General features: G+C 47.3%; 1 protein-coding gene and 1 non-coding gene across 2 annotated transcripts in view; both read left to right on the top strand.

The window, feature by feature from the left end:
* Positions 1-231: 231 nt before the first annotated feature.
* Positions 232-14,530, top strand: part of LOC100663604 (voltage-dependent calcium channel subunit alpha-2/delta-4) — a 39,335-nt gene continuing 25,036 nt past the window's right edge. Inside the window, 6 exon segments of the mRNA XM_064284779.1 lie at positions 232-589; positions 4,344-4,425; positions 9,091-9,207; positions 11,951-12,010; positions 13,285-13,447; positions 13,902-14,033. Coding sequence (XP_064140849.1) covers positions 414-589; positions 4,344-4,425; positions 9,091-9,207; positions 11,951-12,010; positions 13,285-13,447; positions 13,902-14,033 — 730 coding nt within the window. The 5' untranslated portion in view covers positions 232-413.
* On the top strand, positions 12,561-12,631 carry TRNAE-UUC (transfer RNA glutamic acid (anticodon UUC)). Its single transcript has one exon. It is a non-coding gene; the product is annotated as a tRNA-Glu (tRNA).

Raw genomic sequence — 14,530 nt, 5'->3', positions numbered from 1 at the left:
CCCCGCCAATGGAATAAGCTGAGCTCTGTCTTCTGAAACCAGAGTAATCCTGCTGAGGTCACCCCTGCCCTTCCTGCCACCCCTTTCCCTCTGCTGTCAGGCAGGGGATTAGTGGAGAGGCCAAGGGATTAAAGGGGTTCATTTTATCACAGCCTCTCCCACTGGACCCGTCAGCCCTTCTCCTGGAAGCCTGCTGGCCATGTCAGGCAGCTCCTCTGCTTGCTGCAGCTACAAGGAAGAGAGAGAGGTGCCTTCCCCACCAGGCATCCCAGCCAGGGCCTGACTGGAAGGCTGGGAAGTCCCGGGCTTGCACGACCCGGAAGGCAGAAGGCTTGAGGACATCCCAACGATCCTGGGTGATCAGCAGACAGAGCTCACTCCTCTCCTACCACCCTGATCCCAGCAGAAGCACCATGCCTGGACTCCCCAAATTTCACCCAAACCCCAGCTCCACCCACAGTGTGAGCCCCTACCCTGCATGGTCAGTGGCCTGGGCCTTCCTACAGAAGACTGTGGTCATCCTGTGGCTGCTGCTGGCCTGCCTCCCCTTGCCTCCCACTTGGGCTCAGACCAAGATTCCTCTGGAAACGTAAGCATCAAGTTCAGCCCCCACCCTATAAAACCACTTTGTCCTCTCCTCCCTCCTTCCCACTGACATCTCAGCCCTCTGCCTTCCCCATTCCCTCCCACCTCTGAACCTCCCTCTGGGCTCTTTCCTAAGGGCTCCAACTGCCCATTTCTCCCTTTCTTGCTGTGAGAACCTTTTCTTCGCCTCTCCCTGCATTGGTCTCTTCTCCTCTCCAAAGCTCTGCCCAGAGTTGAGTCCCACTTGCCCCTCCCTGGAAGTCTGAAGGTGTCTGTCAGACTCACACTCCTCACTGGAATGGTAGGCAGCACCTCGAGCACCTGACGAGCGGGTGCTCCTCAGGATAATTGCTGTGATTAGGCGACTTGGAGTGGGTGCTCAGCTGGCTCTGGAAGCAATCATCACAGCTCCCCAAAGGACTGGTTAGGAAATTTGTGTCTTGACGTTCTGAAAATGCAGAGCAGTTCGAAAGCAGAATGGCTCATACTTGTCCAGGAACTAGGTAAAAACTGGATTTTGTAGTCGCAGACTGCCCTTCTCTGCCCTCTGCCTCCTCCAGGAGCCAGCTCTACACCCTGTCATTAAGCCCAGCTGTGGGAAAAACCCTGGTATCAGTCATCCCCACCTTGGTGCAGACTGAAATGACTGCAGCATCTCGGAGGGTGTTTTTGTTTTCTTTTTTTTTTCAATTGAGGTGAAATTCACATAACATAAAATTAACCATTTTACAGTGAGCAGTTCAGTGGCATTTAGAACTGTCACCATGATGTGGAACTATCACCTCGATCTAGTTCTAAACATTTTCACCTCTTCAAAATAAAACCCCATACCCATTAAGCAGTTACTCCCCACCTCAGTCCCTGGCAACCGCCATCTGCTCTCTGTTTCTATGGATTTACCTATTCTGGATATTTCATATAAATGGAATCACATAATATGCGACCTTTTGAGTCTTTTTGCATTGAGCATAATGTTTTTGAGATTCACCCACATTGTAGCATGCATCAGTCCTTCATTCCATTTTATGGCTGAGTAATAGTTCATTGCGTATACATCCCACGTTTCATTTATTTGGGAATGTCTGTTTTTTTGTCCTTAACTCTGGTGGTCCTACTAAAGGAATTTCTGATCCGTGTGGGGAGCACAGTGTGACAGCATCTAGGTTGCCCCCCACCTCCCCAGACTGAAGGTTGTTACCTACTCGGTTCATGTCTAAGTCCAGTCACTCAAGCCCAGCGTGACAGTCAGGCTACTGTTAGAGCTGACTGGCAACCACATGCCTTAACAGAAGTGGGGACAGGGGCATCCAGCAAGGCATATTGTTTGTGCTTAGCTTCTTTGCACAGTGCATTTGGGCAGCCTCATTTCCACTGAGCTGTATAACCCCTGGAAACCCTGGTTTCATAGTGGTTAAGTGTTATGGCTGCTAACCAAAATGTCGGCAGTTCAAACCCTCCAGGCGCTTCTTGGAAACTCTATGGGGCAGTTCTACTCTGTCCTATAGGGTCGCTATAATCCAGAATCAACTCAACAGCAATGGGTTTAGATTTCTTTTTGGTTTGGTATAGCCCCTACTTTTTATATGACCGGTATTGTACTAGGTGCTTTACAAATGATAACTTTAATTCACACAGCAATTCACTGGGGTCTTTAATGTTATCTCTACAGTTGAGAAAACAGAGGCTTAGAAAGGTTAGGCAACTTCCCTGAGTCAACACAGCAAGTAAACAAAAGTGCTGGAATTTGAACTCAAGTCAGTCTGGCCTACACTTTCACCATTACACCCACTGCAAGCCTATAACACTCTCTGTTGCCGAGGGAGTTGTACAGAATAATTCTCCTTTCCAGAGCACGCACCAATTAATGGTAGAAGGTGAGCTCCAGGAATAGGTTGAGTGACAGGTAAAAATGGCTGTAATTTAGCCCTTCATTGACGCGAACCAAAGAGTGGACCATCCACACAGGAAACCCAAAGAGCTGGCTGAGATCAACAGCCTATAAACATGCCCACATCTGCACCATCCTCCCACCATCTTGGACTCAGATCTCCACCCAGGCCCTTGCCCCACCCCCAGATCTTATGCTACACACTCTCCCTGAGAGATCCTATCTATCCCCATAATTTCAACTCCTACCCATATACGAATGACTCTGAGCCCTGGCTTCTGTCCATCAAACTCACATATTAATTATCTATGAACAGCTCTATCTGAACACCCTGAAAGCTTTTAAGTTCACATAGATCCAATGCTATTGGTGCTTTTCAGGGTTGTGCAGTGCAAAGCCTGCCCAACTGTACTCAGTAGACCTGTATTGGAAACTTCATATTCAGCATATCCCAAGCTACACTTATCTCCTTATCCCACTGCCAAACTTGCTCCCCTTGTTCTTCTTGATATTCTTGGTTTTATTCAGTGACATTGCCATCAGCCCAACCACCCAAGCTAGAAAACTGGAAGTCATTTTTAACTCCTCCAAATTGTCTATACCCTCTACCTAGAATTCTTTCCAAAATCTCTTTGCCAGGCTAAACCCCACCACACTTCTAGCACTGAACTCAGGTGCTACCTCCTTCAAGAAGCCTTCCCTCACCACCACTACCCCTCCCCAGATTTAATTGACATCCCTTCTCTGTGTTTCCATGACACCCCAAGCACATATTATGCTATCTATACGTGAAGGGGCTTCCTGCTAACTGAGGGTTTTACAAAGGTGAGTGAGGACTGTAATGTGGCTTCAGCACTGTGCGCAATGCCCGGCACATAGTGTTGTTGTTGTTGTTGGGTGCCGTCTAGTCAATTCCGACTCGTAGCGACCCCATGTGACAGAGTAGACCTCCATAAATATTGGTTGAATGACTGAATGATGCCAACATTCAAGAGGGAATGATCACCCGGACAAATGACTCTTGCTCCATATGGAGAGGCTCAACATGGTTCTGTTTGCCCACCCTCAGGACCCCTCCAGTCTGCCACAGAGGCGGGACATCAGTGCCCTTCTAGGGGACAGATGGAAGGTCAGGGCTTCTCCACTTGGCTGCCCACACCAGGGCGAGGTGTGGCCTCCTCATGCCTCCCTGCCTGCCCTGCCTTGGCCTCAGCAGAAGAGGCTCAGAACCCTTTCCTCCTGCGCCTCGCCTCACCCTCCCTCTGAAGTTTCAATAGAGGACTCCAGGGGCCACAGTGGAATTGAACAGAGAAACACTGCAGCCAGTGGCTCATTGAGAAGCTGCAGCTGTGGCCAAGCCATTCTTGTTCCTGTCCTCGGGGGTCCTCCTGCCCTGGCCTGGACCTGTCCATAGACTCTTCCTCTCCATTCTCCACTCGCAACCCAGAGCCCTTGGGCACTCAGGGTCCACTGTGGTTCTGGGCTTGTCAGCACCCACCCCATGGACCTGCAGAGGAGACATGGCCAACAGTGCTAACCGCATGGGTGTTCACTGCACAGACCGTGCACCCGCTGAGCCTCGGTGTCTCCTCTAGGTCTCCTGCCCTGGCCATGGCTGCAGCTTTAGAGCCAGGAGGGACAGGAGTTCTGTGTGTGTACTTCTGGGTGTGTGTTCGTGTATGGGTGTGTGTGCATGTGTATCTGTGTATATGTGCGAATCTTTGTAGGTATGATGCGTGTGTGTCTCTGCTTGTGTGTGCTTACATGTATGTTCGTTAGTGGGTGTATCTGTGTGCTTACATGTATGTTCGTTAGTGGGCATATCTGTGTGTGTGTTCATATGCACACGTGCTCTTTTGTCCTCTGGCAGAGTGAAGCTGTGGGCAGATACCTTCGGCCAGGACCTGTACAACACTGTGACCAAATACTCAGGCTCCCTCTTGCTGCAGAAGGTCAGTACCGCCTTCCCAGGCCAAAGCATCTCCTGGGGTGATCAGAGGGCAGTTAGCCAGGGCCTCCTTCCTAGTAGACAGCAGGGTCACAGATCCCCAATTGTCATTGCCTTGGGGATCATCTAATCCAATCCCCTCATTTGCAGATGAGGAAACTGAGGCCCAGGGAAATGAGCAATTCGCCCAAGTCATGGAGTGGGGTCAGGAGATCAGTATGGTAGAAGGGCTAAGAGTGTTGTGCTAGCTCAGACACTCTGAGATGCAGACATCAAGACAGAATAAGACATGCAATAGATTTCCTGGGAGAGAAGCCTATGAAGAATATGGGGGAGGGGGAGCAGGAGTGAGCAGACGGGATGCAGACCTGACCCTTGTGAAAGGCGGTGGGAAGGAAGGAGGGCAGGGTAGAGGAACCTTAGATGGCAGCATGCAGGGCCTCATGGGAGCTGCTGGGACAGGAAGTCCGGGGCTGGTCTGTGGCCATCCGTGCAGGGAGGGCTTTCCATACCTCAGTTTCCAGAACCTCCAGCCATACCCTGTGTCCACATGGTGCTTTAGCAGAGGTCTGAGCCCACGGCAGGGTTCTTGGGAGGAAGCAGCTCCCAAGGAAGAGACAATGCTGCAGTTCCCCTCCCCCTTAACACCATATTTGTTCATTACTTTAAGTGCAGAGTTATGGCTAGCCTGTTCTCTAACCAGATAACAAACAACTTCATTTTTCTCTAAAATTCATGACTCCCTTGCCATTGATTACAAACAACTTCATTTTTCTCTAATATTCGTGGCTCCCTTTTATTATTACCATTGGCTGAGAGCTTCCTATTCATGGTTTAATCCTCACCACAACTCTGTGTGGTACGATCTCTCCATAATAAACGATGTTCAGATTAAATCCCAGGCATTTATGCCTGCGCAGGACCACACTGCAGTACTTTCCTCTTCTCCCTTCCCCACAGTCCCCAGGTACTCAAACTGGAGGAAGTGGGAGGAGCCCAGAGTGGACCTGCTCCCCATGCTGGGCCCCCACAGGCACAGCCCTTCCATAGGCTTCAGTAGCAATAAGAGCTAAGATCCCACCTTCCACACATACCACGCACCTATGGCGTAGTGGTTAAGGGCTACAGCTGCTAACCAAAAGGGTCAGCAGTTCAAATCCACCAGGGACTCCTTGGAAACCCTATGGGGCAGTTCTACTCAATAGCAACCCCAAGTGATGAAGATACAACAGTAGTTATGTAGTTCTCTTGCAAAATGCCATATTTTACAGATGAGGGAGCTGATTGATGGGGTGACTTACCCAAGGTCACACAGTCAATAGGTTGCAGAGCTGGGACATTGGACATTCAACAGACACACACTCAGTTACAGATTGTCTTCTACGGGTCCAGAGAGGAAGCTTCATCCAGGTCTCCTGACTCTCCTGAGCTCACTGGCAGCTTGTCAGGCAGCTGTCCTCATTACCTGCTTCGTTGAAGGTGACGCTGGTGTGCCCAAAGGCACACTGATATCAAGATTTTCCTTCTGGTGCATCAGGGAAAGATGAACCCATGTTCAGGATGATTTCACCATCGGTGTGAGCGGGCTCCAGGGAGGCACAAAGTATATGGGTGTGGAAGTCTGGGAGCCCTACTTGACTGTGTAGCCTTTTTCAAACTCATTGACCTTTCTAAGCCTCAATTTACTCCCCCATTAAGGGCTCTTGTTGTTAGGTGCCGTCTAGTTGGTTCTGACTCAAAGAGACCTTATGTACAACAGAATGAAACACTGCCAGGTCACTGCCATCCTCACAATCACTGTATGTTTGAGCCCATCGTTGCAGCCACTGTGTCGATCCGTCTCTTCAAGGGTCTTCCTCTTTTTCACTGACCCTCTACTTTACCAGGCATGATGTCCTTTGAGGGACAGGTGCCTCCTGACAACATGTCTTCTGATAACATGAAGTCTTTCCATCCTTGCTTCTAAGGGGCATTCTGCCTGTACTTCTTCCAAGACAGATTTGTTCATTCTTCTACCAGTCCATGGTATGCTCACTATTCTTCACCAACACCATAATTCAAAGGCATCAATTCTTCTTCAGTCTTCCTTATTCATTGTCCAGCTTTCACATGCCCAATGCAATACATCAATTGATTTCTTGACTGCTGCTTCCATAGGAATTGATTGTGGACACAAGTAAAATGAAATCCTTGACAACTTTAGTCTTTTCTCCATTTATTATGATGTTGCATATTGGTGCAGTTGTGAGGATTTTTGTTTTCTTTATGTTGAGATGTAATCCATACTGAAGGCTGTGGTCTTTGGTCTTCATCAGTAAGTGCTTCAAGTCCTCTTCCCCTCCAGCAAGCAAGGTGTGTTATCTGCGTAATGCAGGTTGTTAATGAGTCTTCCTCCAATCCTGATGCCCAGGTCTTCTTCATATAGTCCACCTTCTTGGATTATTTGCTCAGCATACAGATTGAATAGGTATGGTGAAAGGATACAACCCTGACCCATACTTTTCCTTACTTTAAATCATACCGTATGCCCTTGTTCTGTTCGGACGACTGCCTCTTGATCCATGTACAGATCCCTCATAAGCAAAATTAAGTATTCTGGAATTCCCATTCTTCGCAATGTTATCCATAATTTCGTATGATCCACACAATCGAATGCCTTTGCATAGTCAATAAAACACAAGTAACCATCTTCCTGGTATTCCCTGCTTTCAGTCAAGATCCACCTGATATCAGCAATGATATCCCTTGTTCCACGTCCTCCTCTTAATCCAGCTTGAATTTATGGCAGTTCCCTATCGATGCACTGCTGCAACCACTTTTGAATGATCTTCAGCAAAATTTTACTTGTGTGTGATATTAATGATATTGTTCCATAATTTCTGGATTCCGTTGGATTGCCTTTCTTGGGAATATGCATAAATATGGATCTCTTCCAGTCGGTTGGCCAGGTAGCTGTCTTCCAAATTTCTTGGCTTACATGAGTGAATACTTTCAGCACTGCACCCATTTGTTGAAATGTCTCAATTGATATTCTGTCAATTCCCAGATCTTGTTTTTCACCAATGTCTTCAGTGCAGCTTGAATTTCTTCCTTCAGTACCATCAGTTTCTGATCATATGCTGCCTCCTGAAATGTTTGAACATCAACCAATTCTTTTTGGTACAGCGACTCTGTGTATTCCTTCCATCTTCTTTTGATGCTTCCTACATGTTCAATATTTTGCCCACACACAAAAAAAAAACCCAGTGCTGTCGAGTCGATTCCAACTCATAGCAACCCTATACAACAGAGTAGAACTGTCCCATAGAGTTGCCAAGGAGCGCCTGGCAGAGTCGAACTGCTGACCCTTTGGTTAGCAGCTGTAGAAATTAACCTCTACGCCACCAGGGTTTCCATTTTGCCCATAGAATCCTTCAATATTGCAACTCGAGGCTTGAGTTTTTTCTTCAGTTCTTTCAGCTTGAGAAATGTCAGATGAGTTCTTCCCTTTTGGTTTTCTAACTCCAGCTCTTTGAACATTTCATTATAATGCTTTATTTTGTCCTCTCCAGCAGCCCTTTGAATCTTGTGTTCAGCTCTTTTACTTCATCATTTCTTTCTTTCACTTTAACTACTCGACATTCAAGAGCAAGTTTCAGAGTCTCTTCTGAATCCATTTTGGTCTTTTCTTTCTTGTCTTTTTAATGACCTCCAGCTTTCTTCACATATGATGTCCTTGATGTCACTCTACAACTTGTCTGTTCTTTGGTCATTAGTGTTCAATGTATGAAATCTATTCTTGAGATGGTCTCCAAATTCAGGTGGGATATACTCAAGGTAGTATTTTAGCTGTCAGGGACTTGTTCTAGTTTTCTTCAGCTTCTACTTGAACTTGCATATGACCAATTGATGGTCTGTTCCACAATTGACCCCTTGCCTTGTTCTGACTGATAACATTGAGCTTTTGCACTGTCTCTTTCCACAGATGTAGTTGATTTGATTCCTGTGTATTCCATCTGGTGAGGTCCACGTGTATAGTCACCATTTACATTGGTGAAAAAAGATATTTGCAATGAAGAAGTCTTGCAAAGTTCTATCATGTGATTTCTGGCATCATTTCTATCACTAAGGCGATATTTTCCAACTACCAGTCCTTCTTTGTTTCCAACTTTTGCATTCCAGTAACCAGTAATTATCAACCCATCCTGATTGCATGTTTGATCAATTTCAGACCACAGAAGTTTGATCAGTTTCTTCATCTTTGGCCTTAGTGGTTGGTGCATAAATTTGAATAATAGTCATATTAACTGGTTGTTCTTGTAGGCTAATGGGTATTATAACTCTATTACTGACAGCACTGTATTTCAGGCTAGATCTTGAAACGTTCTTTTTTGACGATGAATGCAATGCCATTCCTCTTAGGTTTGTCATTCCTAGCATAGTAGATCATATGATTGTCTGATTCAAAAAAAATAATGTGTGCAAAGCACCCAGAACAGAGAGGACGTTTGATAACTGTTACTGGGGGAGATTATGCAAGGAGGGAGCTGGTCCTTGCCTCTACCTGAGTAAACAAGACTTCGGTTGCGTGAGCACACTACCTGAGAGGATGGAGGACTTACGTAATCAAGTGCCAAACAACGTGGCACAAAATGACACATGCCTATGTCTCCCACTTTCTCCGGAGCAGAAATACAAGGATGTGGAGTCCAGTCTGAAGATCAAGGAGGTGGACGGCTTGGCACTGGTGAGGAAGTTCTCAGAGGACATGGAGAACATGCTGCGGAGCAAAGTGGAGGCTGTCAAGGTACTCCAGGTCCTCTGACCTGGGAAGGGGCTTCTCCAAGCCCCCACAACACCACAATGACCCTCACTGATGGCATGGTCCTGCATCCTCCCATCCACATGACCTTCTCTTACCTTTTAAGGCTTTTGCCTTTTATCCCCAATAGCCAGAAGAATCCTTGCTCAAAGTTGTAAAAGAGGAATTACGGGAAGCAAGGGGGGTGGGAGGAGCTGGGATTTGAGCTCTACCTAAAGGGTAACAATGTCAACTATAATAGGAGCTCCCTACAGTATTAAGAGAGACTCTCAATTGTTACCTGTTGTTGTGTGCCATGGAGTCGATTCCAATTCATAGCAACCCTATAGAACATTGTAGAACTGCCCCATAGGGTTTCCTAGGCTGTGATCTTTATGGGAGCAGATGACAGGTCTTTTCTCCAGCAGATCCACTAGTGGCTTCAAACCACCAACCTTTCAGTTAACTGTCAAGCGCTTAACCATTGCACCACCAGGGCTCCAATTACAAGTTCATATTTAGTGACTGGAGTCCTTGGGTGGTACAAAGGGTTAATGAGTTCTGTTGTTAACCAAAAGGTTGGAGGTTTGAATCCACTCAAAGGTGCCTGGGAAGAAAGGCCTGGCAACCTACTTCAAAAATATCCGTCATTGAAAACCCTAGGGAGCACAGTTCTGCTCTAACACATATGGAGTCACCATGAGTTGGAATCTACTTGACAGGAACTAGTTACTGGTTATTTAGTGACTAATACAGAACAGTGTATGGAGTGAGGACTTAGGACTTATTGAATGAATGGATGGACAAATGGGAGTATAGGTGAATGGAGAACAAGCAAAGCAAAGCTCCCTTCCTTCTCTCTTCTCCACCACTCTCTCTTTCCCTACTCCCTCCCTTTCCCTTTCTGCCATAAGGACATTTCTTTCTGCCACCCAAGGAGCCCTGGTGGCGTAGTGGTTAAAGCACTTATCTACTAACCAAAAGTGGGTCCAAACCCACCATCTGCTCTAAGGGAGAAAGATGTGGCAGCCTGCTTCCATAAAGATTGAAGCTTTGGAAACCCTATGGGGAAGTTCTACCCTGTGGTGTAATGTCGCTATGAGTCAAAATCAACTCAATGGCAATGGGTTTGGTTTTTTTATTATTATTATTTTCATGGTGCCCAAGTGATCTGGTGGCTGCTTGGACGGCAGGGGTGCTCACAGTAAGTGAGCCTGCCTCTGGTGCCCAGGTGATTCCATCACTGGACACCCATTGACCTTGGCTTGGCCTATAGACACTGAATATGTTGCCTTCAGTGCTTACAAAGTGTCTCCCCAGGATGCTTGTGGGTACAGGATTGGTGCAAACCAGTAGATACCGTGTGATTGGAGAGACACAGTCTCCCACTCCACCAGACAATAAACTGACCACCCAAGACCAGTATTGTCCCTGAAAGGACTTAGAAGACCAATGACACCCTTGGGGGAGCCCAGGAGAACTATGGAGAACTAGTGGCCCTGAGAGAGGAGATAAGGAGATGGGGCAGTTTGCTGTGCAGGGAGGATAGGGGGCTGAGGCCAGTGCTAAAGGGCGAGGGTAGGGCTTCAATGCTGGGAAAGGCAAGCGTCAGCCTCACAGAGTCTGACACAGGCCAGTTCAGGCCACAGCTGTGTGCTAAGCAATGTGCCTGGCTCTGCCTCCCCAACTCTTGCATCAAAACCGACCATCTGGGAGGGATCCAGTGTCAAACAAAGGCTCTGGGCTTAAACCAGCTGCCATCGACGATTCCAACTCATGGTGACCCCATGTGTGTCAGAGTAGAACTGTGCCCTATAAGTTTTCAGAAGCTGATTTTTCAGAAGTAGATTGCTAGGCCTTCCTTCAAGGCACCTATGGGTAGACTACAACCTCCAACCTTTCACTTAGCAGCTGAGTGTGTTAACAGTTTGGACTTTTTTAGGCTTAGGCACAAGGAATCTCAAGCATCAGGAACCAATGAGCAGACACATGGGGGCCCAAGAGTCCATCCAGGGCCCCTGAATCATGACCCATAGCAGAAGGACGCTGACGTCACACACCCCTGTCACCCTGCCTCCTTCAATTAGCAAAGTTTGTTTAAACACCCTCTCTGGGTGGAGCACAGACCTTGGGAGGCAGAAATGCACCTAGATGCAGGTCCTTATGGCACAGAAGCAGCAAACAGAGGCTTCCAGTCCACCTGCTTCCTTCCCACAGCCTCAAAAGTACAAACAAAACAAACATGCACTTGTTCTACTGAGCTTCTCTCAGCACTGGTCCCTGCTCCCTGCTGGGTAGATCTCTCTGGGCCACAAAAACTTCTATGAGGGTGTTTGTGGGTAAATTTCCTGCAAAAAAAAATTTAAAAAGCACCACTAAAATAATTTTTGCTCTGTGGAGTTTTCTCCATCACATCCTACAAATGGGGGTTGGGAGGAGGGGAGGAAAGATTTTTTAAAAAACCCCATTGTCGTCAAGTTAATTCTGATTCATAGCAACTGTATAGGACAGAGTAGAACTGTCTGTCCCAAGGAGCAGGTGGTGGATTCGAACTGCTGACTTTTTGGTTAGCAGCCAAGCTCATAACCACTTATTCTACTCAATTTGCAGTTGTATAAATAGAGGCCTGAGAGCCTTAGCGGCTTGCCCACTGGCAGAGCCTGAACAGTTGCTCAGGCCTCTGACTCCTGAGCAGCTGCCCCCAGTGACTGCTTCCCTTGACCGCTCATTCTCCCCTTGTGTCTCTCAGAGGCTGGTGGAGGCCGCTGAGGAGGCTGACCTGAACCATGAATTCAACGCCTCTCTGGTGGTGAGTCCTCCTGTGTTCAGAGCTGGTGCTGGGAGGGTTTAATGACTAACCCCCAAACCCACCCAGGGCCAAGGCCACCTGAGTACAGGATATGGAGGGTTTGTGGAGGTTCAGCACTAGCTTTAAATGTGCACAGGATTTGTGAGAACCTACAATAGTTTGTTTTTTGAAATGCTCCCAAGTCTTTTGGGAAGGGACTTATGGACCAGGTAAAAGAGAAAACTATTAAGAACTGGTGTGGAGGGTGTAGAGTGACAATCCACTCATGTGATAGACATTTATTACCCCATGCCCATAGGCAAAGCAATGTGGTAGCCTCTAGGAAGATAAGAAGATAAATGAGTGAGGCATATTCTTGTCTTCAAGACACTCAGAGAGCAAATAACTCTAGTATAAAACATGCAACAAGTCCATACAATAGGGACAGAATAGCATGAGAATGCAGAATAGGGTAGCAGAGGCACACACAGGAATCTTTGCAGAGAAGGTGGTGTTAGTCCTGGGCCTCAGACCGAGGGGAATTTGGGCAGGTATAGATGTGAAGAAGGGAGCACTGGTGGTTCAGTGACAGAATTCTGGCCTTTCATGCAGGAGTCCTGGGTTCAATTCCCAGCCAATGCACCTCACGCACAACCACCACCCATCTGTCAGTGGAGGCTTGCATGTTGCTATAATGGTGAACAGATTTCAGAGGAGGTTCCAGACTAAGACAGACTAGGAAGAAAGGTTAGCAATCTACTTCTGAAAATCAGTCAGTGAAAACCGTATGCAACACAATAGTCTGATCCTCAAGCAATCTTGGTGACCTTTCCAAGTGACCTTGGAAAAGAAGGTGGGACACACAGTAGGGGACCTTGAATGCCAGCGTAGGGCATCTGGTCTTCATTCAGCAGGAAGTGGTGAGTAAGGAAGGGTTTGCGAGGGGAGTCCCAGACGGATTTACGCTCTAGAAAGCTAACACTGGCAAAGTGTTGGGTATACCAGGTCTGAGGCGGGGGAAGCAAGGTGGGGTGTTGTAGCAACCGCCCTGGCAAGGGCTGTTCAAGGTCTGGACCAGATAGTTGTGGAGGGATCTGGGAGGAGAGCCTGATTCTAGCTCCATGGGTGGTACTCCTACCAATCCCCCTACACTGTGTGAGACACAAAGCAGATGGCTGGCTCTTCAGACGGGGCATAGAGAGCCACAGGCTCTCCCGTCTTTCTTTTTCTCTCTCACCCTGCATGTCCCTTGTGTATGGGATGTCGGTGTCTGGCTCGTTCCCCTCTGTCCCTAGTTTGACTATTACAACTCCGTGCTGATCAACGAGAGGGACGAGAATGGCAACTTTGTGGAGCTGGGAGCTGAGTTTGTCCTGGAGTCCAACGCACACTTCAGCAACCTGATGGTGAACACCTCCATCAGCAGTGTGCAGCTGCCCACCAACGTGTACAACAAAGGTAACACACGCCACCCCACCCCTGAGCCCCCGCCTCCCAGCATGCCCTTCTCAACTGCTTTGGAGGTAGTGAAGAGTGGTGGTGGTGGGACTGCTGGGTTTTGTTTTGTTTTGTTTGTGGTAGAAATATATATATAACAAAACATTTGCAAATTCAACAATTTTCCCCTGTACAATTCAGGTACGGTGGTTTTTCAATGATTTGCCTCCATTTTCCTGAGAAACCCTGCAGAGTCATAAACTGTCTCCCCAACCTCCTAGATTGGGAATGAGAAAAATTATTCTACACAAGCCTGGGCTGAGAGAAACTGGGATTAGAGGGTGTGAGTGTAGCTTTCCAAATGAGATGTAGAGGGAACATCTAAACTACATCTCTACAGGAATTAGCTCTATGTGTGTGTGTGTTTGGTGTACTACACTTTCCCATGAAGATTCTCCTGTATCTCACCCTTCAGACCCTGATATTTTAAACGGAGTCTTCATGTCTGAAGCCTTGAACACTGTTTTTGTGGAGAACTTCCAGAGAGACCCAACATTGACCTGGCAATATTTTGGCAGCTCAACTGGATTCTTCAGGATCTATCCAGGTAAGGACATTGGGCAGCGTCTCCAGAATCCTCTGGGCTTCTTCTCTGGAAATAAGACAACAGAGCTTTGAAGATGGCCCCTGCTACTCAAACCCCCAGTGAATGGGCTGACCCCCGGCCAAAAAGTACTTGGAACCCACTCTTTGACACCCCTCAGTAAATAGCTGTTGAAAGAATGAATGAAACCGTCAAACCCCATGGTAACCAGACAATTGATAATCCTATCCCATAGAAAACATTGCGAGAGAGCTATTGTGCAAAGGAAGATAAAACAATCCTTCGACTTAAGAGATTTATATCCCAATTGGAGAAAGGAGTCATACTCATTTGAAATGTTCAACATCAATATAGGAAATGTCACAGGCTACCACGTGGAAACCCTGGTGGCATAGTAGTTAAGTGCTACAGCTGCTAACCAAAAGGTCACCAGTTTGAATCCACCAGGTGCTTCTTGGAAACTCTGTGGGACAGTTATACTCTGTCCTATAGGGTCACTA

The sequence above is a fragment of the Loxodonta africana genome, chromosome 4 (assembly GCF_030014295.1).
Source record: "Loxodonta africana isolate mLoxAfr1 chromosome 4, mLoxAfr1.hap2, whole genome shotgun sequence".
Taxonomy (NCBI): Eukaryota; Metazoa; Chordata; class Mammalia; order Proboscidea; family Elephantidae; genus Loxodonta; species Loxodonta africana.
This window is presented reverse-complemented; position numbering and strand designations above follow the sequence as displayed.